We start from the raw sequence: 25,526 nt of genomic DNA on the forward strand, positions 1-25,526 counted from the left end.
TAAATCTAATGCTCACAATTCGGTTGTGATTTGACAGACAATTACAAATCACTTCCTAAAGGACTGTAGACAAATAGCTCCCAAGGATAAATTAATAAATAATAATTATTAAATAATAATAATTCTCAACCTGTTCAAAGGTACAAACAATGGTTTGGAGGGTCTTGCCATAAAGAATGTTAAACAGTCCTACTTTATGTTGATACTTAGTATAACAGCCATTAAAAATAATTCATAAAGTTTGCACAATCTATAATTTATCATTTTATAGATGATATTTTGCTGGCTGATTCAAAGGCAGATACCTTAGGAAAAATGTATGATGAAATAGAAAAGATGTTGCCTTATGGGGATTGCAAATCACTTTTGAAAACACACAAAGAAGAAAAGCTATTAACTATCTAGGATATGATATAAGTCTATAGAAAATTCCACCACAAAACCTACACATCAGGAGAGATCAATTACAAACTCTTAATGAGTTACAAACATTTTGGGGAGATATTAATTGCCTAAGGTCTATAATTGGATTAACTACTCAAGAACTAAATAATTTATTTCATACCTTATAAAGTCATAAGTACTTAATTAGCCCAAGAAAATTATTATCTCAAGCTGAAAAAGAATTGCCTCTGGCAGAAAAAAAATTACAGGATGCACATATGGGCCATTTGGATCCAAAGCTGAATTATATTTTAGCTATTTTGCCTTCCACTCATTCTCTCACAGGAATTCTTACGCAAAAAGAAGATATCTTAGAATGGATAGTTTTAGCACATAAGTAAAGTTAAAAAAAAAAAAAAGACCTACATAGAAAAGTTTCCTGAATTGATTCTGAAGGAAAAACAAGACTTCTTCAACTAGCAGGAATAGACCCAGCAGAAATTGTGGTACCTTCTACTAATGCTGAAATTACCTCATTGAGGACAGAAAATGAAAATTGGGAAAGAGCTTATAGTAATTGTTTGGGAGAGAGTGACAACAAATATCCCAAAAGTAAGAGAGGTCAGTTTATCTGATATGAGTATATAAAAAGAATTAATTGGATTCTCCCTCATATAGTAAAAAGGACACCAAATTCTGGAGACCCTACATTCTATATTGATGCAATTAATCAGGAAAGGCAGATTCTAAGTCAGGAAAAATAAGTAAAATGGCTCAGAGCCCTTATGATTCCATTAAAAAAAATCAGAGTTGTATGCCATTTTTACAATGTTCTTAGATATTCCTGAATCACTTAATATAGTTATTTGTTTGCAATATGCAGAGTTATTTTACATACTGAAACCACTACTGGACTTATTCCAGATGATTCAGAATTAACTTTTTTATTTACTCAACTACAAGTTATCATAAATAGAAACACGCATTGTATATAATACATATCAGATTCCCTATGTGTCTACTAGGCCCTCTAACACAAGTAATGATGATGGTCAGTTATTAATAGGAAATGTGCTAGAAGACTCAGAATTTCATAAGAAACACCAAGTTAACAGCAAAGGCTTAAAGGGGGATTTTTCTATCACTTGGCAACAAGCCAAAGAAAGTATAAGGAAATGTCCTACTTGTTCTTTGTATAACCAAACTCCATTATCTGCAGGAAATAACCCAAAAGGTCCCCCCAAAGAAATAAAATTTGGCACATGGATATGTTTCATTTTGCAGAGTTTGTAGAATTAAAGCTATATGTACCAAACCATAGATACATATTCAGGATTTCAATGGGCAACTGCTCTAAGTTATAAAAGGGCTGATTCTGTCATTATGCATCTATTGGAAGTTATGGCTATTATGGGGATATCTATACAAATTAAGACTGATAATCCTCCAGCATATGTCTCCAGTAAAAATGAAACAGTTTTTTTATATTACAACATAAAGCATATTACAGGCATACCACACAATCCTACAGGACAAGCAGTTACAGAAAACTCTAATTGTATTCCAAAAGAGATGCTTAATAGACAGAAATGGGGTAACAAAGACCTGCAGAGACAGACTGCATAGTGCATTATTATTATATTTTGTTTTAATGAGCAACAACAAAACCCATCTACTGAAGTCATTGGATGGGCCGGTGGAGGGGGTTGGGGTGGACTGCTAAATTAAATCAGGCTACATACTTTAAGGATGTCTTAAGTTCAGAATGGAAGGAAGGAAATATGTTGCTTTGGGAGAGAGGTTATGCCTTTGCTGGGGATTCCTTCAAAGTTAATAAAGATCACATTTGACCAGTGGCGACATCCGGAAAATCTTGGCTACAGACATGAAGAAAGAAACCAAGAAGAACAAAAAACAGGTGACGTATATGCTGATCCTTGTACATAGAAACAGCTCTGAGACTCGCTGAGACACGAATGTCTATGCAGAGCCAATAAATCATGTTGGCTACAAGTCCTCATGGAGTATTATTACATGCCATCCTTCCAAATGGGATGAATGGAAATTTATATTACAAATGGTTATACAGTCCAAATGGACATTTAAACTTTGATGCCTTCACAGAGCAGAGGGTTATCTTTAGCTGATTTGTGCATACCACACATTCCATATGTGTGTTAATGCAGAAATGTATATTACCTTTAAAAGTTTGTATGTTTTCAGAACAAAATGACTAGACACCAATGAAGACAAGTATCCCAGATGATCCAACCTCACAGACTGTCTCGATAGCCATTTCCTCAAAACTGCATTCAGAACGACTTCAAAACTGCATTCAGAACGACTTCAAAACAGGTAGCTAAGATGGTCCAGCCTCACAGGCAGTTCCAGCCAGCACTTCAGTTAAGCCCTGCACTTTCCCATCCCATAGAAACTGTACAACAATGCTACAGCTAACTAGCTCTCCTAGAACTTGGCCAATATCCCAGTGTTTTAGGACCCCCAAAAGATGCTGCCACCCCCAGACACCAGGAAACAACTTTAATATAGCAAAGTCCCCATTCCCAAGAGGTGGAGTGGGTGGTATCTGGTGGTTCCATGAGTTATGAGTGTTTGTCATTGTTGGTTGCAAGTTGTTAATGGTCTTGGTCAGGGAGGAAACAAAGTAAAGGAGGCTAGATTCAGAGATCTCTTTCTCTCTTTCTTTTTCTCTTTTATCCCTCTTTCTCTCCTATCTAGTGTTAGGGAAAGAGGGGGAGAAAAGGGATGAAAAGAAAAAAGGGGAGAGATAGGAATGGTAGGGTAAAAGGGTAAATTATTGAATCTACTTTAGACAAGAAAGCAACAAGACTCAAATATTTTACATTGGTATAGATTTTTTATACAAATTTAAGGTTATATTTTGTTACAACATTTTATATATATATTTTTTAACTCTTGTTTAAGATATTGTACCTATACAAACTCAGTTAAAATGCAATGTGAAGTTCTTATTCTTTTGAAATCTACTATTACTTCTGTTTAAGATAATTAAGAAAGGTAAGTTAGTAGTAAATCAATCAAATTTGTGGTCTTGTTATAGTTAATCACAGAAAGAAGCCTTATTTAGCTTCCTGTAGATGTTGTCCAAAAAAGATTGTAAATAGTTAGAAACAGGCAATGTTTGCCTATCCAGATATACTTTAGATAGGTAGATGGCCTGCAAATACTTCAGAGATCTACAAAATATGACATTTAAAGATGTTTTAATAATAAAAGGCTTTTTTTGAGAGTGACACACATAAGCTCCTGGCAGCACCACCATACTACTTCTATAGATGAATGTTAATTCAGAACATGGCTGTCCTGGCAAGAGATCACACATCCAAAGGCCTCTAGGTCTGTGTGATCTGGCTGGAATACAAACATGCCTTTAATCTAGGAAACAGAGTTCAAGGCCAGCCTGGTATAGAGAAAGTATCAGGTAAAGAAAAGCTTAGATTCAGGTGTAGTGATACATGCCTTTAATCCCAAACAAAGGTAACGTTAGTTTGTAGAAGGAAGTACCCATGATGTTTGAAAGCGATGTGTATTTGAGTGGCAGAAAAGGTGAGGAATCAGAGAAGATTTGACAGAATAGGATATGCCCAACTCTCATGAGAAGAAAGTGAAAAGGGAAGCTACTTAAGAGGCAGTTTTTCAGAGAGAGGAGGCAGTTTTACCAGGACAGTAATAGAGAGATGGGTTGTAGAGAGAGAACTCAGGTGAAGATGAACAAGCTAGAAAATGAGAAGCCAGAAGATTAAAGCAAATTGGCAAGTTAGTTTGAGGCCAAGCAGAGCAATTCCAGGCCAAGAGAGAAACCAGACTAAATAAGTCAGCTGGGAGAGGAGTCTGAGCCAGAACAGATGAATTGAACCTGCTAGCCCAGAGCTCAGAAAAAACAAGGGTGAACTCATTAAGTAGTAAGTCTCAGAGGCTAAAACATTCTAGGCCTAGATTAGATTGTATGGAAGCTAGATTAGCCTCTCAGATAACAATTCAGCCAGGAAAATAAAAGCTACTTTTACATACTTCAAAGGAGATAATGAGTATCAAAGAACTTCCATATGGAGTTTGCTTCAAATGTGGCAAAGATACCCATTGGACAAAAAACTGCCCTTGCCTCAACTGCTGATAGCTGTGGACAAGCAGCACAAGGAGGAAGTCAACTGCCTAAAGTTGCCAAGTCAAGGTAGGCCAGTCCTTCATAATTCCTGCTTCACAGAAAAGTCTGACAGACATTCTGGGCCAGTAGGCTGAAGACGGATGCTTCAACATTGTGGAGGAATCTTGGGTGACTGTCTAGGCACTCAGCAGTCTCTATCATTTCTATGGTTTTGGAAGCTGCTTGCTATGTACTTCCTGTTTACTCAGGTAATGTTTAGCCTTGTCAGGACTCTGATAGGGTTGAAGACTAGATAGTTACAGTCTTATTTTTTTTCCTTATTACCAAATTCAGAAAATAAACTCATAAAAGGGATGTAAAGTTTATTAAGGGACATATTTTTATGAGACAGTTTTTAAGAGGTACATAAAAGCTTACATTGTAAAAGATTTAAGAAAATGCTTTAAGGTCTAAAATGATGTGTTGGGTTGATAAATATAATTTATGATGGAAAGTAAATTAGGTACAGAAATTTGGACTCACCAAGATAAGATAGATAATGGAGTATTTTCTCCAAGGTTGCCAAATACAAAAGTAGGCACTGTGAATGTAATTCTTACCTGATAGTTTTCATAATTGTTGTTATTATATATAGTTTATTGATGTTAGAGAAAGCATCTTACTGGACTAAAGGGGGGGGATGTTGGGATAATCTCTTGTGCAGTGTGTAAAGATTGCTTTTGTATTATTCAAATGCTGATTTCTGTATCAGTAGAGACCTGAAAACAGGCCAGACTTCGGTGTTGTTATATTTATGAAGCATCACCCGTATCAATGATTTATAAACATCTTTTCCTTCATCTTTTGATTGGCTTAATAAAAAGATGAATGCCCTATAGCACAGCAGGACAGGCTGGGCAAGTCATCTGGCAGAGATAGGAACTGGGGAGGTGGGGGAGGAAGGGGCAGGGGGCGGGGACGGATCAGGCACAAGTGAAGATCAGCCAGACACAGAGGAAGAGCAGGTGCTGGTACTGAGGGGAGGTAACGAGCCACATGACAGAACGTAGAGTAGAAGAATAAACAGGTTAATTTAAGTTATAACAACTAGTTGGGAACAAACCTAAGCTAAAGCCAAGTTTTCATATTAACAAAAACTCTCTGTGTCATTACCTGGGCAGCTACTGGGTCAAGAAAGTCCAGCAATAACTGGCAACCAACATCAGTACACCCTGGCTGCCCCCCTACACTTATTCCTACCTAAAGACACATGCTTAACATTTAGAAGCTATTATTTGCACAAGACAGTGAGCATGCAATGTTTGTCTTTGTGAGCCTGGGTTCCATCCATTTCCTTACAAATTTCCTAGCTTCAGTTCTCTTTATGGCTGAATAAAAGTCATTGTGCATACGTGCCAACACATTTTCATTAACCACTCATCTGTTGAAGGACATCTAAGCCAATTCCATTTCCTTGTGAGCAGAGGCAATAAACATGGATGTGCAGTGTTCTGTACTGGCTGCACCAATTTACTCACCGGTTACCCCACCATGATGACTAAGGTTTTCTCTTTCCCCACACCCTTGCAAGCACCTGTCAGTCATTTCTTGATGATAGCCAGTCTAACTGGGGTAAGGTTAAATAGCAAAGTATTTTTTATTTGAATTTTTCTGATGGCTAAGGATGTTGAACATTTAAAAAGACAGTTATTGGCCATTTGTACTTAATTGAGAACTGGCTGTTCAGTTCACTTGCCCATTTACTTATTGGCAATGGATTTATTCATATTTATTTATATTTATTTCATTTAGATGTTTCTCCACTTTCTGGTGTATGGCTAGCAAAAAAATGTTCCCACATCCTGTAGGTTTTCTGGTCACTCTGTTGTTTCTTTTGCTGTGGGAAAGAATTTTAATTTCATATTATTCCATTTGTTAATTTAGAGAAACTAAATTATTTGGGATTCTAGCTAGAAATTTCCTGCCTATGCCTACACCACCCAGAAGCATTTACTCTTATCGGTGTCAGCATTTATGGTTTTAAAATGGTGCTTTTAATTCAATTTGAACTGATTTTTGTACAAAGTGAAAGGGATACACATCTAAGTTTACTCTTCTACAAATGGATGTCCAGTGTTGCCAGCACTACTTATTGAATCGATGTATTTTCTTTTTTCAGTTCATGTTCCTTATACCTTGGTTAAAAATTAAATGGGTTGGGCTGGAATTTTTTTAAGAGACCCCAAGTAAGGTTCCCACACACACCAAACAACTCCCAACCACCTACAACTCCAGCTCCAGAAAATTCAATGGCATCTTCTGGCCTCTACAAGCACCTGCACTCACATCCACATAGATACACATATAGATCTTTCTAAAGATTTTATTTTTATTTTGTAATTCTGTGGGGAGGTTAAGCATACATGAGGACAGGTGTCTGTAGAAGCCAGAGGCACTGGGTCCCGTGGAGCCAGATTTACAGATGATTAAAATGCAAAAACAAACAAACAAACAAAGGAACAAACAAACAAAAACAACTGTGTTTAATAACATCAAAGCAAGGGGAAAGCAATGTGTTATTTTTTAAGTATCTTCTAAAGACTTGCTCTTCCATAGTCAACACTGAATACTGTGTATTCCCTAAGAAGTTAATCTGATTAAAACTAAAACTAAGTGTGACTCAAGAAATTCTACCACTCTATCTGAAATGCATGTCAAGTGTAATCCATGGTCAGCATCCTTTTTTGAATGAAACTGGAAAGAGGAGAGAGGAAGCAACAATCTTCTTGAGTGACAAATGAAGATGAAATGATGAATAACAGGAGATGTGAAAGACAAGGAAGCTGCCCTGCATGGTAGCCATGTACCCAACTATTACTAACCCTGTTTGCCTAACATGTGTTGGTGTAAGGGAAAAAAGCAGGATGCTCATTTTTCTATGGAGAGGCTCATGGACTCTCTGCAGCAGGTATTTAGGATTAAAGATTTAATGTGCTGTTTCTCATAAATTTGAAAAGCTAGAAGGAGTGTGAATGATATCTCAGCTCTCCTCCACTCTTGGAAAGAAACCAACTTACACTTTAGGATGAGATATTGCCTTCTTATATTCCCCCTTTAACAATGAACTGTGGCTGTCCATGTTCACAGCTTGGTAAGGTTGATTTTTTTATTTTTCTGCTGCAATAGTGATCTACAACTGGCCTAGTTTGACATGTCCATTGGTGCAAAAGTGCACCAGTGTCATGGGAGTAACCAATCACTTGTGAATGGATGTAAGGCTCACTCCACAAGATTAAACCTATACTGGGAATAATTATTGGGTCCAAACACCTGATGCTAGACCAGCCATAGGTCCTGGGGGGAAAACTGCTATGATTATTCTACTGAATACACATAGTATTAAAGCAATTCCTAATTATTTATTATTATATCCACAAATTACTGCATCTTCCAGCTCATACCAGAAAAGCTTCTTTCTGCTATAGAGGCAATTAATACAAAGACACAATTGGTTAAGTTGCAGAGAATAAGATACTGCAAAATTCTCAGCATCAATGGGGCAGCATAACATATTCCTTCTTTCCAGTGCCCATTGAGAAAGGAGGGATGGAAAGAGTCTACGATCCAGAGGGAGGGCTGGAAAGATGACTCAGAGGTTAAGAACACTGCCTGCTCTTCTAAAGGTCCTGAGTTCAATTTCCAGCAACCACATGATGGCTCACAACCATCTACAATGAAATCTGGTGCCCTCTTCTGGCCTGCAGGAGTTACATGCAGGCAGAACACTGTATACATAATAAATAGATAAATAAACCTTTAAAGAAGGAGGAGGAGGAGGAGGAGCCAGAGGGAGTGCAAGACTAAAAGGAAACAGTGTTTTCCAGACACAACAGGGTAGTTGCAAAATGAACTCAGAGCAATTGTGACAGCAAGCACAAAACCTGTACAAGCTCAGGTCAGATAAAATCTGAGCATGGAAAGGGGAGGTAGACAAAATGTCTCACTCCTACCTGAGAGGTGACTGGCAGCTCACAGCTACTGGAGAATGGAGAGCCAATTTTCTTTAAGTCTGATTTAAGAGCAGCCCCTGGTAGTTCAACCATGCTTCTGTGTATGGCCACACACTCCAAGAATAACTGGACTTGATGGTTTAGTCAGGGGCTGTACTTTGGTGTCTTAGTGTTGTTGTTTCATTTTGGTTTGGTTTTTGAGGCAGGGTCTTACTATGTCACAATGGCTGGCCTGGAAATTACTATGTAGATCAGGCTGTCCTCTGCTTCTCCGGTGCCCTGCCCAGTACCACCTCCCAAGATGAACTCTAGAGTTTATTTTTTTAAAAAAGACACAAATGTGGCTGGGTAAGGGATAATGTGGATCTGAAAAGAGTTGAGGAAGGGGTGATTACTATCAAAACCATGGCATTAAATTCTCAAACAACTAATTGAGAAAAAGGAATTGTACCTGCTTTTCAACAAATGAAGTCTTACTTATTAGTAAATTTGGTTTTTAAAGTGTGTTTTATCTGTATCATCTTGGAGTAATGTGTACCCAATAGCCAAATTCTGTTGCCAGTTTCAATGAGAAAGTACCTTTAAACACATGTGGATTTATACAATTAAATTCCAATCATATTCCAACTGAGTGTGATGGAGTGTGATGCTCTTAATCCCAGCATTTAGGAGATGGAGGCTGGAGGATGGCAATTTTGAGGCCATTCTAGACCCATTCCAGGCCTGTTTAGGACAAAACAAGGTCCTCAGAAGACATCCTCGAGACTTAGAGGTTCTGAATTTGATTAAAAGCTTCAGCCACAAAAGATACGACCCGTCTTCTCGTTATGTCTCTGAAGACATTTCCCCCAAAGGGCCTGGCAGTTTCACTACAGCTTCAGAGACACCATTTAGCACCCAGGAGCCTTCCTGTGTCCTTGGAAGAGAGTAGTCACAGCATGACTGTCACATGCATCACAAGTGTTCCAGGTTGCTGTGGCTCTGGCGCAGGAACTTGAATTCCGTGCTGAAACCCTGAAAATAATGTTGTATATGTTTGGAGTCTCCTTAGGACAACAACACTTACTCATCAACCTCAAGATAAAAAACAAATGAGTAAGCCCTCAAGGAAAACACTGGAGTCTTCCACCTCCCAAAGAGGAAGTGTATCCCAGCAGAAAGTGGTCATTGAGCACACATTGCTTCTGCCACGTGGGTATGGATAAGATGCTATGAGGCTTACTATTAAAACAATGCCCTATATAATCTTAACAATTATCTCAATGAGTGGATTCCAAATTTAAAAATTTGAATCTTTATTTTTTAAAAAAAAGGTCAACCCCTAAATTTTCCAGGAAGAAAAAGACAAACAAAAACTTATTTTCCTAAATTATTGTAGCTGTACTCTCTCAACTTCACAACCTTATAAAGCAGGAATCAACTAGAAGATTCTGATGAGAGTTGAGGAATACATTACTCAGGGTTACAATGCTAAGTCATTAGGAGTCAGTTTAATACTACACCCATTTAGCAGAATAACAGTAGTAGTAGGTGGTGGTCAATATAGAAACCCAGGACTGATGGCAGGGTAGAGGAGGAAAGACTTTTGAACACTCATTTCTAAAAGGGACATCTGTATCACACCCCTTTTCCTGAGGCTTGGGGATCTTTGCAGAAAAGAGAACACAGCCAGAGGCAGTGGACAACAAGTGTTTGTTTAATGTCTACCTCTTCTTTCACACTCAGTTTTACCTGGGACATGAACTGCATCCATCTTTTAACTTCTGTGTCCCTGACTGGCTGACATGAGGCCAGGATGAACATCTACCGAATAAGGAATGACTACTAGGTCCCAATTGTTTTTCTCCACTTGACACCGTTTTACAAGTCTAGGAATCCCTCTATATACCTAAGAAATATATGTGCTGCAAATTGTAGAGGGGTCGCTTAGAAATAAGGGGGTCAAGTAAGGCTTCTTTGAGGGCCATTTAGAAATATTTCAAAGAGAGCTAAGGAAAAGAAAAAAAAAACTGTCCTGGATATGTGGGAAGTCCCCCGAGATGAGAGTGGTAACTGTGCTGTAGTGGCTGCAGGGGATGCTGGGAGATGCTGAGGTAAGATGCATTACCCTTAGGCCTTCAGTGACAGTGACATGTGGGGAGAGGACAATTAATAATTAGAGATCAAAACATGGGGCTGGTTCCCATTAGAGAAATTTTCACTAGTGTGGTCCAGGAATCCCAAACTGCCAGTCTTGCAATGCTGTAACCTAAAACCATAGAACTTCAGCCGGAAGGCCTGTGGCCAGAGCCTTGGACCAGGCTTGAACGGTGAGCAGCCAGCGCTTCCCTTATTTGCATAGCAGAGATTGCACAACAAAAAATTACATGGGCAGCAGATGAAGTGCCCAGCCATCGTGTACTGCCCTCCTTCTCATGGCAGGAACTAGGGGCCAGGAAAGTGCACACAAAGACCCTCATCCTAACCGAACAAGTCTCCTACATGAAGGAAGCCCAGCCCCCAACCCACACCTCAGTCAACAGACCTGTGCTGCCGGTGGTACTGTGTCCCTGCCTGAATCACTTCCTTCTTGCACTGTACGCCATAAGCTATTTTTCCTGTGATGGTCGAAAGAGTGAAGTCCTCCCCTGCCTCACAGCTGCTTCCTGACTACTGGCCTCTCAGCTTAGTTTAGTACAGCAAGGCTTTTTCACTTTATTCCAAAGCAATGGCAGACTTTGGGGAAGTGGCAAACAAGGCGGCTGCTTGCTCAGGCTTAAGTTTCTAAACCATCAATGCATTGTTTGAAGAATGAGTGAGAAGATGACAAACAGAGATTTAGGAGCAGTGCAGAAGAGAGTGCTGGGGTCGCTACCCGCCAATCTGACAGAAGAATAAAAGGCTTTGGGGGGGCGGGGCTGAGCTCAGTGTGGGAGTGCTGACTTGAGAGGGCTGTAATTCTTCCAAATAGAGATCGCTAGCAAGGAACCAACACTTTGGGAACTCAGCCAAGATGGCCTACACAGAAGGTGTTCACAGGAATTTACCTGCTTAGGGACGAGAACAATAGAAGAAAAGTAGAAGGAAGTGCAGGGGAGACCCTGGCCCCGAATCTATACCCTGGTGTCCAGCCTGCTGTCTGCAAGTTCCTGGCCACATGCTGACCTGGGTACCCTGTAAGGGGCCATGTCTTTATCCTGACTTAGCATATCACATTGCTCCTTACCCAGTCCTTTATGCATCTGAATTTTAACTCCATTCTTTCTGGTCCTGTGTCCTAAAACTCTGTCTGCTGTCTGGTGGTGACTCAGTAAATATTTCCTTAATAGATTAGAACCTGACCGCCAAAGGCTCTACACTGTGGAACCTCCCTCCCGCTGGGTATTTTCCTAGCAGACATATGAAGAACTCTCCCTTCTGTGCTCATGGGGATACCAGCATGTCTGTATTGTCAGCCATTGGTAATGCCTCAATTCAAAAATAAAATGTCTGATGGGACGGAAGGGGCAAGGCTGCCAAGATCTTTGTTGGGAAAACAAGATCAGATGATCTCTTTTTTTTTTTTTTTTTTTTAAGACACGGTTTTTCTGTGTAGCCTTGCCTGTCCTGGGCTCGCTTTGTAAACCAGGCTGTCCTCAAACTCAGAGCGATCCGCCTGCCTCTGCCTCCCAAGTGCTGGGGATTACAGGTGTGCGCCACCACGCCCGGCCCACGGTCAGATGCTCTCATTTCCTCAGTGACCTTTCTCCACAGTGGAGCAAACTCAACACCTATTGGATCTTTAAAAAGTGTCTGCTTTTATTCTGGCCCGTACGTCACAAATAGCCACTGTCCTCTCTTCCCCAGTGTCACCTCAGAAGACTCAGCTGTGAAGTTTGTTGGTGTATAGGCAGCCTGCTTCTCCGTTGCTTAGCAACCTGATGATATTACCTGCTACCACCAGATAAAAGACAGGACAAATATCTGTTCTCTCCTCTCTCCCTCTCCTCTCTCCCCCTTTGTCTCCCTGAGACATCCCTCCCCGTCCCCACTTTCTCCCCTCCCCACTTTTACAATAAATCTTATACCATGTATGTTGCATGGCATCTATATTTTAAAATATTACAACATTTTGGTGCCAAAAATGGTGGGGCTCTTCTGATAGTGTCTGCCAGGACAGGCCGGAATACCTTCAACTTGCTATGCATGCCACCTGCAACAACAAATTTGCCTTCTGTTCCACAGATCACTAACAGCTGCTCCATCCAACACTTACCCATTAATTGGTAGGTTTTTCCTTTCCTGGCCAGAGCAACCAGTAACCTTAATACAGACACCTTCCCTGGGTAAGGCTTTCTTCTTCTATTGGCACTGTTTTCTTTCCCACTTTCTCACGTGCCAAAAATTCTGGTACCAGGTGAAATTGTGCCGCCTGGGCATCTGCCCTGGTCCCTGGCAAATCTTGTGATGATATTTTTTGATCAGCTTGTCCCCCTGAGCCTTCTGGGACACCACTGGGTCAGGCTTGAGACCGAATCATTCATGTATGTATTTATTCCCATCCTGTTAGGAAGACTCATCTTCGCTAAAGGGCTGAGGATGGTCCCTGAGCCCCAATTCAGGAGTTGGTAAAAATGGCTTTTAAAGTCTTTAAAGCCCTAGAGGCACCTTCCCAAAAGGCTCAGCTATAGCACAAAACTATGCTCCAAGCATTGGCCACTACCCTGAGGCTATTGGCATTCCCTCAGAGGAAACAGAGGTCTGCAACGGCCCCTCCTGCCGGGACCAGGCTGAGTCAACTCTGCCAGGGTTTTGAATGCAGCCAAGAGAGGACACTGGTCCCTGCATGCTGCCAGACTGGCCTCTGGAAGTCAAAATGCTCCCGTGCAGGCTTGTCCTCTGTGCTCAGCCATGGAGGCTCAACCACACAACGCCACAGACACTTCCAGCCTTCAAGCTCCTTGGCCTGGCAGAGGACAGATGGCTTCTAGACTCAGCAACCTCGCCCAGCCCAGGGTAATGCTGCAGGTCTGTTTTAACCTCGTATCCAGGTCGCACGGTCACATTGCCAACTTCTGTCATGGGAGGTTTCAGATGCCTTCTCGGGCCTCTTCCTATACAAGGGACCAGGCCTTATGTCTCACTCCTAGAGCTGCTACTGTCAGGTTTAGATACAGTCTATCTTGTTACTATAAAGGTCTCAGATGCAAACCATTCCTTTAGCTAAAGGGCAGTGACAGCTCACAGCAATTTCACCTGTATCTAATTAGATAAGGATGCACAAGTTTAAATTAAAAAGGAAAGTTTCTTAAAAAGTATTTGAGGGTCTGAGAAAGCATTTTTAAGGTTGGTAAATGCAAGTTATGAAAGTTGGAGGGTCTGAAAAGATGATTTAAGGTATCCAAAACAGATAAAAGTGCTTTAAATTTCTTGTAAGCTACAGGAAATCCACCCGAATCTCCCTCTCAAGTCAAGTGGAAATCCAGATAAGTACTGCCAATCAACAGCCCAAGTTTCCCATCGATTGCCTATTTCAGAGGGTAGGATTCCTTCCCCTTTTCCCTGGCTTTTGGATTCCCCTCCCCCAACTTTCTAGCTACCCAATCGCTACATTCTTGCAACCAACAGCAGCTATTGGGTAAATCTTCCCTTTTGACATAAATGCTTCCTGCCGTTCTTTCCAACCTACATCTAAACGCTTCATCTAGGACCCCCCCCCCATGAGCTTTCATTTTACCAGCACGCTCCCCCCCCCAACACACACCCCTGCACATGCTTGAAACCCTAGTACTAGGTGACCGGATTTGTTCAGGCTGTGCCCTTGGTCTCTGACCTGCACTGACTAGCTTCTGGAACAGACTGTACCAATTTCCTCAGGTCAAACCTCGTTCTTGGGATGCCTTGATGGGTCACTGACTCCTACCCTCCCCATGAGGCAGTCCATTTGCCCATTTCTCCAGGTTCCCCTCTACGATGCCTTCTGGAGAATCTCAAATCCCTATGCCAGCATTAAGGGCTTCCAAGCTTACACGCCTCTGCAACCAAACTTGACCTCAATATCTCTTAGACAGCAAATTCAAAACAGAACTTTTTAATTACTGCCAAAAATCAGGTAAATGGAAGGAGGTTCCCTATGCTCAAGTTTTTCCCTTCTTCATTCTCCCAAAAGTTTTACATGTACACCTAAGAGAATTTTCTCCCTAGCCTATTTAACTTTGTTTTCTGCCCGTGTGTGTGTGTGTGTGTGTGTGTGTGTGTGTGTGTGTGTGTGTGTGTGTTCCAGTATCTTGCCAGGTCCGGGTTTCCTACATCCATGACAGCGCCAAAGCAGGTACCCACAGGTGCTCCAGTCCACCCTCACAGACTGACTGAGTCAAGCCGGACCTGCACTTTCCCTCCCAGCCACAGATGTTCTCAGATCCTGGACAGCACCAAAACAGCCAGCTGTGGCAGGACTTTGCCAGCCTGCTCTCCCACCCCTCTTCTCTCAGGGTTTCCCCCAAAGATGTCTTCGCCCCAAGTCAGCAGGCAGCAGCCATTTTCTAACACAATTCCTTCATTCCCGCCTCACCAGCCCTTCCTTGTTCTTCATTTTTTAATTAAACAAAAAGGGAAGAATGTTAGCATATAGACAACCTGCCTCTAGGTTGCTTGGCAACCTGACATCATCACCTCTGGATAAAAGACAGGCCAAATATCTGCGCTCTCTCTCCCTCCCCACCCCCCTCTTTTCCTTGGCTTCTTTCCCTCTGTCTCTCTGGGGTGCCCCTCACCCCCTTTTTTCTCCCCCCCCCCACTTCTACAATAAATGTTATACCATACATGTTGCATGGCATTTATGTTTTTAAATATTACAACAAAGTTCATCCAGTTTCTAAAGAGCTATTGGAGAGCAGAAGACGCATCTGTTAGTTTATCTATTTGAAATCAGATTGCTCTGAACCCAAAGACTTGCAGTTAGAATGCTTGTGGCTGCAGTCAAGAGTGTTGCTCTAAAGTGTAAGGAAAACTACGAACCAATAAAAAATAAGTAGGAAAAAAAACAGGCACGCTGTACGATTCACTTGCTTACAGCATCCATACCTTCGCAGCCAGCCGACACTCCATCACCCTGACGTTGAAATGGGAAGTGGCCGCCTTGTTCATCTCCACGCAGCTGTTGGCAATCACAAAGACTGCTCCACTGGGTAGCTTCACATCAGTTGCCCTCAGAGGACTAAATTCTATTAACTTGGCCTATTGGGAAAAAAGTGGCAGAGAAGACAACAGTCTATTAAAAGTCAGGAAGATGTTCAAGCTTTTATGTATTTATTTTATTTTATTTTAAGAAAGTCTTCTTTGAAAACGCTGAATTCATGCAAACACCATTTACTGATAGCCAGGCATCACAACAGTGAACGAAACACTGGTCGTTTCTGCCCTCCTGGAGCCCACAGTTGCTGCGAGAAGACATAAAATTACGTTTCCACATTGCAAGTGTTACAGTGGTAGCACTGTGAAGTTCAGGCTCTTATACACACACTTAATAGAAGGGCCTAATCAGACAACTTAGGGTAGCCTTTGAAAAAGGAAATTTAGGGGGTTGGGGATTTAGCTCTGTGGCAGAGCACTTGCCTAGCAAGGCCAAGGCCCTGGGCTCAGTCCTCAGCTCTGAAAAGTAAAAAATAAAAAATAAAAAATAATAAAAATAGTAAAGAAAAAATATTTATTTAAAAAAAGAAAGAAAAAGGAAATCTATGCTGAGTCTTAAATGATGCTTGAATATTTGCAGGCTTTTGTGGATTCTGCCTGAGGTTTAATTAAGACATGAAGACATTTATATAGTTTAGGCTGTTGGCTGTTGCCTGGGCAGTCTCTCAGCTAGCTTCTAACCTAACCCGACTTCCCTATCACTGTCTTTCCATGTGGTTCCCACTGCTTGGTTTACAGCTTTGTCCTGTCTCTCCTCTGCTCTCTGTCTCCAGGGAGCTCTTCCTGGCTCAGCTCCAAGATGCCAGCTCTAGTTATGTAGAAAGCCACGTTCCTTACTCAGTTGGCTTTAGGGATTACAGGAGGAAAGTCGTCTTCCCCAGGGCATCTTGCCTTTTTATTTCAAAGGCAGGTAAGGGGTAACAAACATTTACATATCCTGCTAGCTGGCTCAAATTAATAATTGAAAACACAGGGACACACCTTCACACAATGTGTGGGAAGATCATGCCAACACTTGAATATGTCAAAAAGAAGGAAGAGTTTCTGTTTTTGTGGAGAGGGCAACAAATGACACTGCTGTGGATGGAGCTTTGTGCACTGACCTCTGGCTCAGAGTGAGAGGCTGCGGCAGAGGAGGAAGGTCTGGTGCTGATGGACTTTGCAAGTCCAGAGAAGGAGGACTCTCTCTCCAGACCCTGCACCTAACTTACACTAACAGCCGAACTCCCATCACTGCATCTGCTTGCCAGTTTGCATCTAAAACATCTAAAGTATAATTTCAGCATTCAAACAAATGTCCTTATACCTCATGTCTTTGGCTTAGAAGAATCAACCAAAACATAATCTTTCTTAATCAGAAGGGTCCAGGTGTTCCTGGAAAACAGCCCAGCCTCAAGGAATCTGACGCAAAGCTAAGAAAGATCTTAAGGAGACGCCTGCTTCTATTTTGGAAATGGGCAGTTTGCAGGCAAAGCCCCAAACCTCCGCTTCGCCTGAAGGAGCTGATAGCCAAGAGGAAGTGGTATTGAACCCAAGAATTTATTCCTGGCCTGCCATCCACATTCCTCCTCCCACCACCAAAGCCCCAGAAATGTTGACAGTGAAAAATGACACCAAAGGATAATTTACAAAAAGAGGGGCCGTGCATATATGTGGTAAGAGAACTAACATTCGGGTTTAAAGCCAACGTGAGATTATGAAACACCACAAGATGAAGTGACTTCATGCAAGGTCAGGAAAGAAGGTCCCCAAGAGGGAATTGAGAAATCTCATCTTAACAATGAGATATGGACGGGGAGGGAGACGGGGAGGAGTAGGAGAAGGAGAAGGAGAAGACATATGAGAAAAATAAGTTTGAAATGTGATTCTGGATTCTGAAGGAAGGGGGAACCAATATGAAATAGAGGACACTCACTACTGGTAGCCCTGAGCTACAAACCAGTTGGGCACTGGTCTACAATAGAGCCTGAAAGAACAGACTTCCCATAACCATGCATGCTGGGGGCTAAGAGCCTTCCCCTCTAGAGATATTTTCCCAAGTCGAAATTTCCAGATGGCTCAATGCTACTCACAGTTCCTTCTTCTGCAAGAAATGATATGGACTGGTCCATGCCTCCTCCTTCAGTGCCTATGTAACGCTCACTCTTGGCACAGATTTCTGCCAGTTCCACCTGGGAAAGGAAACATTCATTTGTACTTGGATATAGTTGTCATTAGCAATTGGGCACCTCCATGGCAGGCCACAGGGGATTTGAGGATGGCAAGACATCAGGCATTCTGACAGCCAGCCCCAGAAACTCAGTGACAGCAGGACTCGTCATCACCAGCTGCCTACGCTTGACTCTGCCACCTAAATCTCAACAGTTGTAACCTATTTTTCATGCCAGATGTGTCAGGTAGGTTTGAATTCCAGTACCAGCTCTGGTCAGTTACACAACAAGCGGGTAGAAGAATGTTCTCATCACGGCACTTCTGGCCTACCATCGAAGCCGGTAGGAAAACTTACCAAGATCACGTAACAGCCCCATGGTAGGTCTAGAATGAGAACAGAACATGCATGCTGCTTTCTTCTATCCCTAAAAGACTCTTCAATGCACACAGCATCCCTCATCTCTCTGTCGACACCACCTCTCTCCTCTGGCGCTAATTCATTTGCATTTGTCTCCAGACAGTGACAGTAATGATTCTAGTGCCTCCAAAGCCAAGGCAGGGCCAGCGCTCCAAGCCAAAAGTAACACTGCCTCTCTGACCTGTCCGTTAAGTGCAAGGACAGAGCATCTAACTCTAGGTACAACTCTGAAGAAGAACCTGGATAAAGAGCTGCGGTCCTGATCCATACTGAAGATGTTAAGGGTTCCTTAGTTGCTTCCTACATCCAGAGCCTTCTAAACTTGCAACCAAGCTGAACATGGAGTTGGATTATTTAACCATTCTTTTCCAAGTAGAGGTATCTTCTTGACCATCTCATACATAACTATACAACCTGGCGTTACTTTCTGCCTCCTATATAAATCCTATTGCCATGCAACACCCAGATCACTGGCCATATATATGAGCAAGCTGACCACTCAGATCTTCTGCCATCATGGAGGCTTCCTGAAGTGCACTGCCCACTCTGGTGTCCCATTTCTCTCAGCCCCTGCAGCTCTGACAGTGTCATTCAGTTACCCACATTGTTATTGGGTTGGTTGTTCATCCTTCTGAAGTTCAGGACTTTATTTCTCACTTGTTTCATTATATGTTCAGAATAATCCAGCAGAAACACTGCTGTGCTACAGGCACCCCTTGCCCACTTGCTTACCTACATCTCTCAACATGGTGCATGAGTTCTTCAGTGACTTAGCTCTCTGCTCATCTATCCAGCCTGTTTTCCCACCACTATTCCCTTCCATCCAGAAACACAAAACACATCCTGTTCTTTCTGACTACCCAGCACTCACCTCTCCTCAGGACCCTTCTATCCTCCTTTCAACAACTCAATATCCCCAAATTCACATGTGCCATAGAATTCCTCTCTGTTCTCCCTATTTCTAACATGACAATTTTGTAAAGGGATTTTTCCTCTCCATATGTAATTGTTGTCTGGGAAGCTCACTGCCTCCTTCTGCTAACCTAGGCCCACTGCTGGAAGCTTCTATCCTCCATACAATCTAATCTAGGCTTAGAATGTTTTCAGCCTCTGAGACTTACTGCTGAATGACCTCACCCTTTCTAGTTCTTTCTGATCTCAGGCTGGCTGGTTCAACTCTGCTGTTCCAGTTCAAACTCTTCTCCAAGCTGACTGATTCAATCTGGCTTCTCTCTCTGGCCTCAAACCAGCCATATCAATCTGTTCTAATGTGCTGGCTCCTTCTCATTCTCTGGCTTATTCTGTCTTCACCTGCGTCTAGCTTGTTCTCTCTTCAACCTCTCTCTGTAAGACGCTTCTGATAAAACTGCCTCTGAATTCCACAAACTAAACTGCCATGGACTCAACTCCATTGCTCTGCCTCACCAACTCAGTGACTCAACTGAACTGCCTCAACAGAACTGACTAGACTCCAGAGATCTGCATGCCTCTGTCTTTGGAGTGCTGGGATTAAAGGCATGTACCACCGTGCCTGGACCTAAGCTTTTCTTTACCTGAAACTTGTTCTATACCAGACTGGCCTTGAACTCAGAAATCTGCTTGCTTCTGTCTCCTAGGATTAAAGGCATGTCTGTATTCCAGCAGGATCACACAGGCCTAGAAGGCCGCTGGATGTGATCTCTTGCCAGAACAGCCATGCTTTGAATTACAATTCCTCTAAAAATTGAGTTATGCTTTACGTAGATTTACTCATCTCTCTCCAGCATGCTATGGCAGTCCATGTAGCTCTGTGATGGCTATTTCCACATGGCTGTCAACTTGACTACATCTGGAATAAACTACAATCCAAAAGGAAGTGCACACCTGTGAAAGATTACTTTTGCTTGGTTTGAAGTAGGTGAATCCACTGCTACTCTGGACCTTTGAGGTCCAGACCTTAGGTGGGAAGACACACCTTCGATCTGGGCCACCCCCTCTGCTGGCAGCCTGTTTGAGAACACGGAAGAAGGAAACTCTTGCTCTTTGCCTGCTTGCCCTCACGTTGCTAGCACATCCATTCCTTCACTGGCACTGGGGCCACTTCTTTGGGATTTCAGCACGTATAGAAGACCAGCTAAGACATCTAGCCCTGTAGGACTGAGCAACTACTGCATTCTTGGACTGTCTGTTCATAGCTAGACACTGTTGGATTAGCTGGACTGCAGCCTGTAAATCATTCCAATAAATCTGATAGATAGATAGACAGACAGACAGATAGACAGACATAGAGACACAGAGATTCATTCTGTAAGTTCTGTTACTCTGAAGAACACTGACTAATACACCACAGCCCGCTTTGTAGTCTGGGCTGCATCAGCATGCTTATTACTGGTCCATAATTGTATCATGTTTCCACTATATCTCTTTACCCCCAAACACTCTCAGGCTGTGGGAGACCAGCTGTGGTGCTTCCTCCCTGTCAATGTCCTAAAAACCCAATGAACTGCTGCTGCTTCCCTCCCTGAGAAGAGCTACCCAGACGCCATCTGACAGCTTCAGCAAGTGTCGTTGCTTATGTGGCTTCACTAACATGAACTTTGCCTTGTGACATGAGGTAAACCTTGAATTTTGGCATCAAGGGCATTGCACATGACAGCCAATGGTCTGTCCGTAATAGACACATTAAAAATAAATTACTGACCAAAAGGTCAAAACACGTGAGCTTAAAATGCAGAGAAACAACATGGCCAGACGAAGCACTGCGTACAGCAATCTGTGAGCAAATAAGAGTCTGGCCGTGACCTTGGGTCAAAGTTTAAAGTTGGCTCCTCAAGGCAGCAGTACAACCGTCATTGAGTGAAAGCCGTGTGCGGAGAATGTGAAGAACCAACTGCGAACCTTCGCCTACCCGTGGCAGTGAGGCCAGTGAGATGCAGGAACTCATACTAGATGTGGAGAGGCCTGGATCTAGGCTTCATCCATCTATTCTGATGTCCAGATTCCCTTCACACTTCAGCGGCTTCCCCCAAACAGGGCTAATGTAACCCTTGTTCAGCCTGGTGTAGGGGGATGTGAAAAGACAAATGAGGCCACCAAAGTTTTAATATTCTCCTTCTTATAAGGGAAGATTTTAGAGCACTGAGAAATATTAATTACTTGTTTATAAAGCTTTTCAAGTGGGCTGCCAAGATGGGTCACTAATAAGAGCATTTGTCACCAAGCTTGATTACTTGAATTTAGTCTCTGGGACCTACAGAGTGGAAAAAGCAGACAGACTCCTAAGAGTATTTCTATGACCTACACACACACACACACACACACACACACACACACACACACACATATTAAAGAACATTTTATAACTATTAAGATATAAAATAGCATACTTTAAGAGCCTTAGATAGCCATCTTCTATCTTTCTACCTACGTGTTTGTGTGTATGTGTGTGTGTGTGTGTGTGTAGAATTCAGAGTGACAGTTTTGCATCAAGGAAGGCCTACCCACAGAGAAGGGGCCATTCCAGCACTTGCTTCTGCAATAGTTGACAAATTCTAACTGGACAGATGATACTCAACAGTTCTGAGTAGGGACAAACAAAGAAAATGAAGGAGCCAGTTGAACAATAAATGAGGCTGACCTCACAGAACCTTAGGTACATGAGGAAAGTACAGTGGGAAGAGTCCAGTACCAGAAGCCTCCTAAGTGTGGCCTGAGCCAGAGCCAGAACTCCTTCCAACTGGCTGTGTGATCTTACGTAAGATGCATCACTTCTTCCAGTTTCCATTTCCCATCTGCTACTAGCAATAACGACAGTATTAGTAACAAGATTTATTGAGTACTTGCTACGTGCTACGTACTGCTCCAGTGGCTTTGCCTGAATTACTTCTCAGAATCCCATAAAGCAGATGCTTCTCCATTTTGCAGACAAGGAGACTGAGTCATTTGTTGAGTAACAGTATACTGGAAGTTATTAAAGATAAAAAGGCAAGTTTAACTATCTAACTCTATCATCTCTATTCTTAATTACCATGCTATAATCACCTCCCATCCACATTAAAGAGAAAGACAATGCCTTCCAGGCCACAGGATTACTGTGATAAGCCTAAGACTTGAGACGGGGCAAGCAAGAGCAGCAGTGCTCTAACACAGCAGACAAGTGTTGACAAGTGTTGATGTTGTTATTTTCACGAATTAGTAAAGAATCATTTGATTTACAGAAGAAATTAGTTCAAGCTGAAGTCAAATACAGGATGTTTTAAAGATAAGCATGGAAAGATGGAGTGCTAAAGACTAAAGTCTCCAGAAGGGCTGACTCAGCAATAAAGAGGAACGAACCCCAAGTGAACCGAGAAGTGGGGCTCCATTCAAACCATCTCTGTCCACCTGTGGAACCCAACAAACAAAACACGCCTGCCTAAAAGTCAACAGCAGGCCCATGCGCTTGCTGCCTTTCTCGGCAGCCCTAGCTCTGAGCCCCAAGTAGTAAGAGGGGGAAAAAGGAATGACCCAGATGACTAAGAGATACAAAGAAACTAGAAACAAAGGCCAAAGGAAACCCAAATCTGACTTAAGGGAAACATTCGCGGAAGTCAGACAGTAAACCAAACTAGTCAAGCCCATAGCCCAAGCCAGAAGCTACAACCTGAGCTCAAGGGGTCGTCCCTGGAGGGACGAGAAGAATCCCAATCATCCTGGGTGACTCAGGGTCACGTGGGGTCTGCCAAGGTGCTTTCCATCCCTTAAGATGCTGGAAATGAAATCATCGCGCATCTTCCAAGAACTGAATCAGCCAGGGCAATTCACAAAGACACTGAATTGGTGCTTCTAGCTTCTGAAATTGTGTATGACTTTGATAGACTTCGCAAAATTAAGAAGCTGGCAAAAAGCCAGTTAACAGCATGTATGGCTGGGGCAGGGGTGGGGGCGGGGGATGCGCATGCTGGAGACAAACCCACAGGAAAGTCTGAACGAACTCAGGAATCAGTTCAGTGCGGTAAAGGGCAAGCTCTTGTTTCGACCACAGTGGGCATCTGAACTTGCCCAATTTCTTTACACCAAGGAGCCCATCCGGCCTGAGAACTCTCCAGCAAAGCCAGCAAAGCTTGAACCTATTGGGTCTTACACTATGCCCCGCCACATTTTCCTCTTTTCTCATACCTGTGCACTTCAGGAACCCCCACACAATCTCTTGTGGCATTTGCTTTTCTCGCTCCTTTTGGAGAAGACACTTGGATTGTGGAGCCTGAAACACTGGTCTTAGCTGCAGACCTCTGGAGTGCTAGACGGCTTCCATCTGCCCTCCCTATGAGTGCTGCACCCGTCTTAACACTGCAGTCTGCTGAGAAGGCTCCTCAGGAGGAGGCTCACCTACAGGAAGGCACAAGTATGTACCCCACTTCCATGAAGAAGACGGTCAGGAGTGTTGGGGGCAGAGGAAGGGAGATCACTTCTTTGAGGGGGGGTGCCTCCTTAAAGAAGCCACTTTCAGGCCCAAGGGCAATCAGAGCTCAGTTCCTAGAGCTCCTCCCCCTCCCCCACTCATGACACTTTCTCAAATAGTACTGGTGAAATAAGTTGTTCTTTATTCACGTTTTCTAAGACAACCCTGACACAGCTGGATAAAATGGATATCTTAAAGGCTCCTCTGCTTCTTCCTCACCTCAAGTGGGTCCTCAATGCTCACTTCCTGCAGGCTTTCCCTGTCCTTCAAAACTCTGACTCTTGGAGGGGGTGCTATTACCAGGCTCTTTCCCACAAATGGCAACCCCCTGGGAAGTGCCTTTTTTCCCCTGTGATCCTATGCAGTGTCTAAAAGAAGCTGCTAGGAACTGCTTTGTTTTATAGCATTGCGCATGACTGTGCTCCAATCTGGAGACCAGTCAAAATGCTCCACAGAAAACAACAACGGTTCTCATGAGGCTGCTTGAGTTTCTTTTTGAAAGAAGTGACTGCTATATCTTCACATCTCTAATGCAAAAAGAGGTTTTGTGGTTTTGTTGTTGTTGTTGTAACTACATGAAAATTTGTCTGAGGATAAAGGCAGCTAATTCCCAACGTGAGCCTGACAGGTAATGACTGATCGTGATGGTCAAGGCTAAAACTTTCTAGGAAGTCATAAGGGAAAGGGAACGAGGAGATCAAACACTACAACAATTAGCATCTGGAAGCAAACATAAAGGATGGGTCACAAAAGTAAATCTAAAACCTGCTGAAGTCTGGAACCATCACTCCTCACTAGGGAGAGCCTGAGCTCATGAACCCACAGAAGGTTCTAGTTAGAGTGTGCAGCCCTGAAAACATCGGAAGGTAGGGTTTTTTATTTGTTTGTTTTGTTTTGTTTTCCTTCTTTTGTTTTTTTTTCCATGACAGGGTTTCTCTGGGTAGCCTTGGTTGTCCTAGACTCACTTTGTAGACCAGGCTGGCCTTGAACTCACAACGATTCACCAGAGTGCTGGGATTAAAGGCATGTGCCACCAGGCCCTGCCAGAGGAGCTGGCTCCCTCCAGAACTGATGTGTGATGAAAGGGAGACAGAGACCCTTACTCCCCTCAACTGCTGGGCTGCAGGATGGATGCCTTGTAGAGTGACCCAAATTTGGAGATGAGGAGAGAGTAGGTCAAGATGCAGAATTTTATGTAGGAGCATTGGAGTTTCCAGGCCCATGGAGATCCTGAGGAAGTGTCTATCCACAGACTTCTCCCAGATCTGTCCCTGCCCATAGTGCATGAAAAGGATCTTGTTGGTATATGATAATATACAATCTCAGATATTTCTCCAGATGACATCCCTCGGCGTGCAAGTGCGTGTGTCAAAGGCATTACTATGGATCCAGCAGTCGTGAGAGGCCAAAGGAGGAAGCACCCCGACCATTTGCAATTACTGAGCTCTTCAGGTGCAGCCTGTGGCCCCCCAGGATCTCCCCACCCCAGACCTGTTGAACTGGTGTGCATTAACTTGAACAGCCTTTCCTGGTGGCGTAGGTCTATATTCCCAGCTACATTGGAGGCTATGCCAGAAATACTGAAAGTTCAACATCTGTGCAGACTACAGAGTGAGTTCAAGGCCAGCTTGGGCAACTTCATGGGAACCTGGCTTAACATAGATTTTATTTAAAGTGAAAACTGAAAAGAAGATGGTGGCTCTAAGATATGGTAGAGTTACAGCATATACCCAGGTCCCAGGCTCAACCCCCAGTACAGAAAGGAATGTGGGGAGGGGGCAAGGAAGGAGGGAAGGACACGACTCCTCCTACCCATGTCTGTCCCTTTGAGACTTTCTTGGGAACTGGGTAGACAGGGAAGAGTCACAT

General features: G+C 42.9%; 1 protein-coding gene across 3 annotated transcripts in view; it reads right to left on the reverse strand.

Annotated features, from left to right (window-relative positions):
• GALK2 (galactokinase 2) overlaps window positions 1-25,526 on the reverse strand; it is a 135,212-nt gene that overhangs the window by 49,926 nt on the left and 59,760 nt on the right. For all 3 annotated transcript variants that reach the window (XM_084775509.1, XM_084775510.1, XM_084775508.1), the window contains exons 6-7: window positions 17,742-17,840; window positions 15,562-15,714 (exon numbers count right to left, since the gene is read on the reverse strand). In XM_084775509.1, coding sequence (XP_084631635.1) covers window positions 15,562-15,714; window positions 17,742-17,840 — 252 coding nt within the window. The remainder of the gene's footprint in view (window positions 1-15,561; window positions 15,715-17,741; window positions 17,841-25,526) is intronic.

This window comes from Acomys minous (genome assembly GCF_964271855.1).
Source record: "Acomys minous genome assembly, chromosome: 3".
In the NCBI taxonomy this organism is placed as follows: domain Eukaryota; kingdom Metazoa; phylum Chordata; class Mammalia; order Rodentia; family Muridae; genus Acomys; species Acomys minous.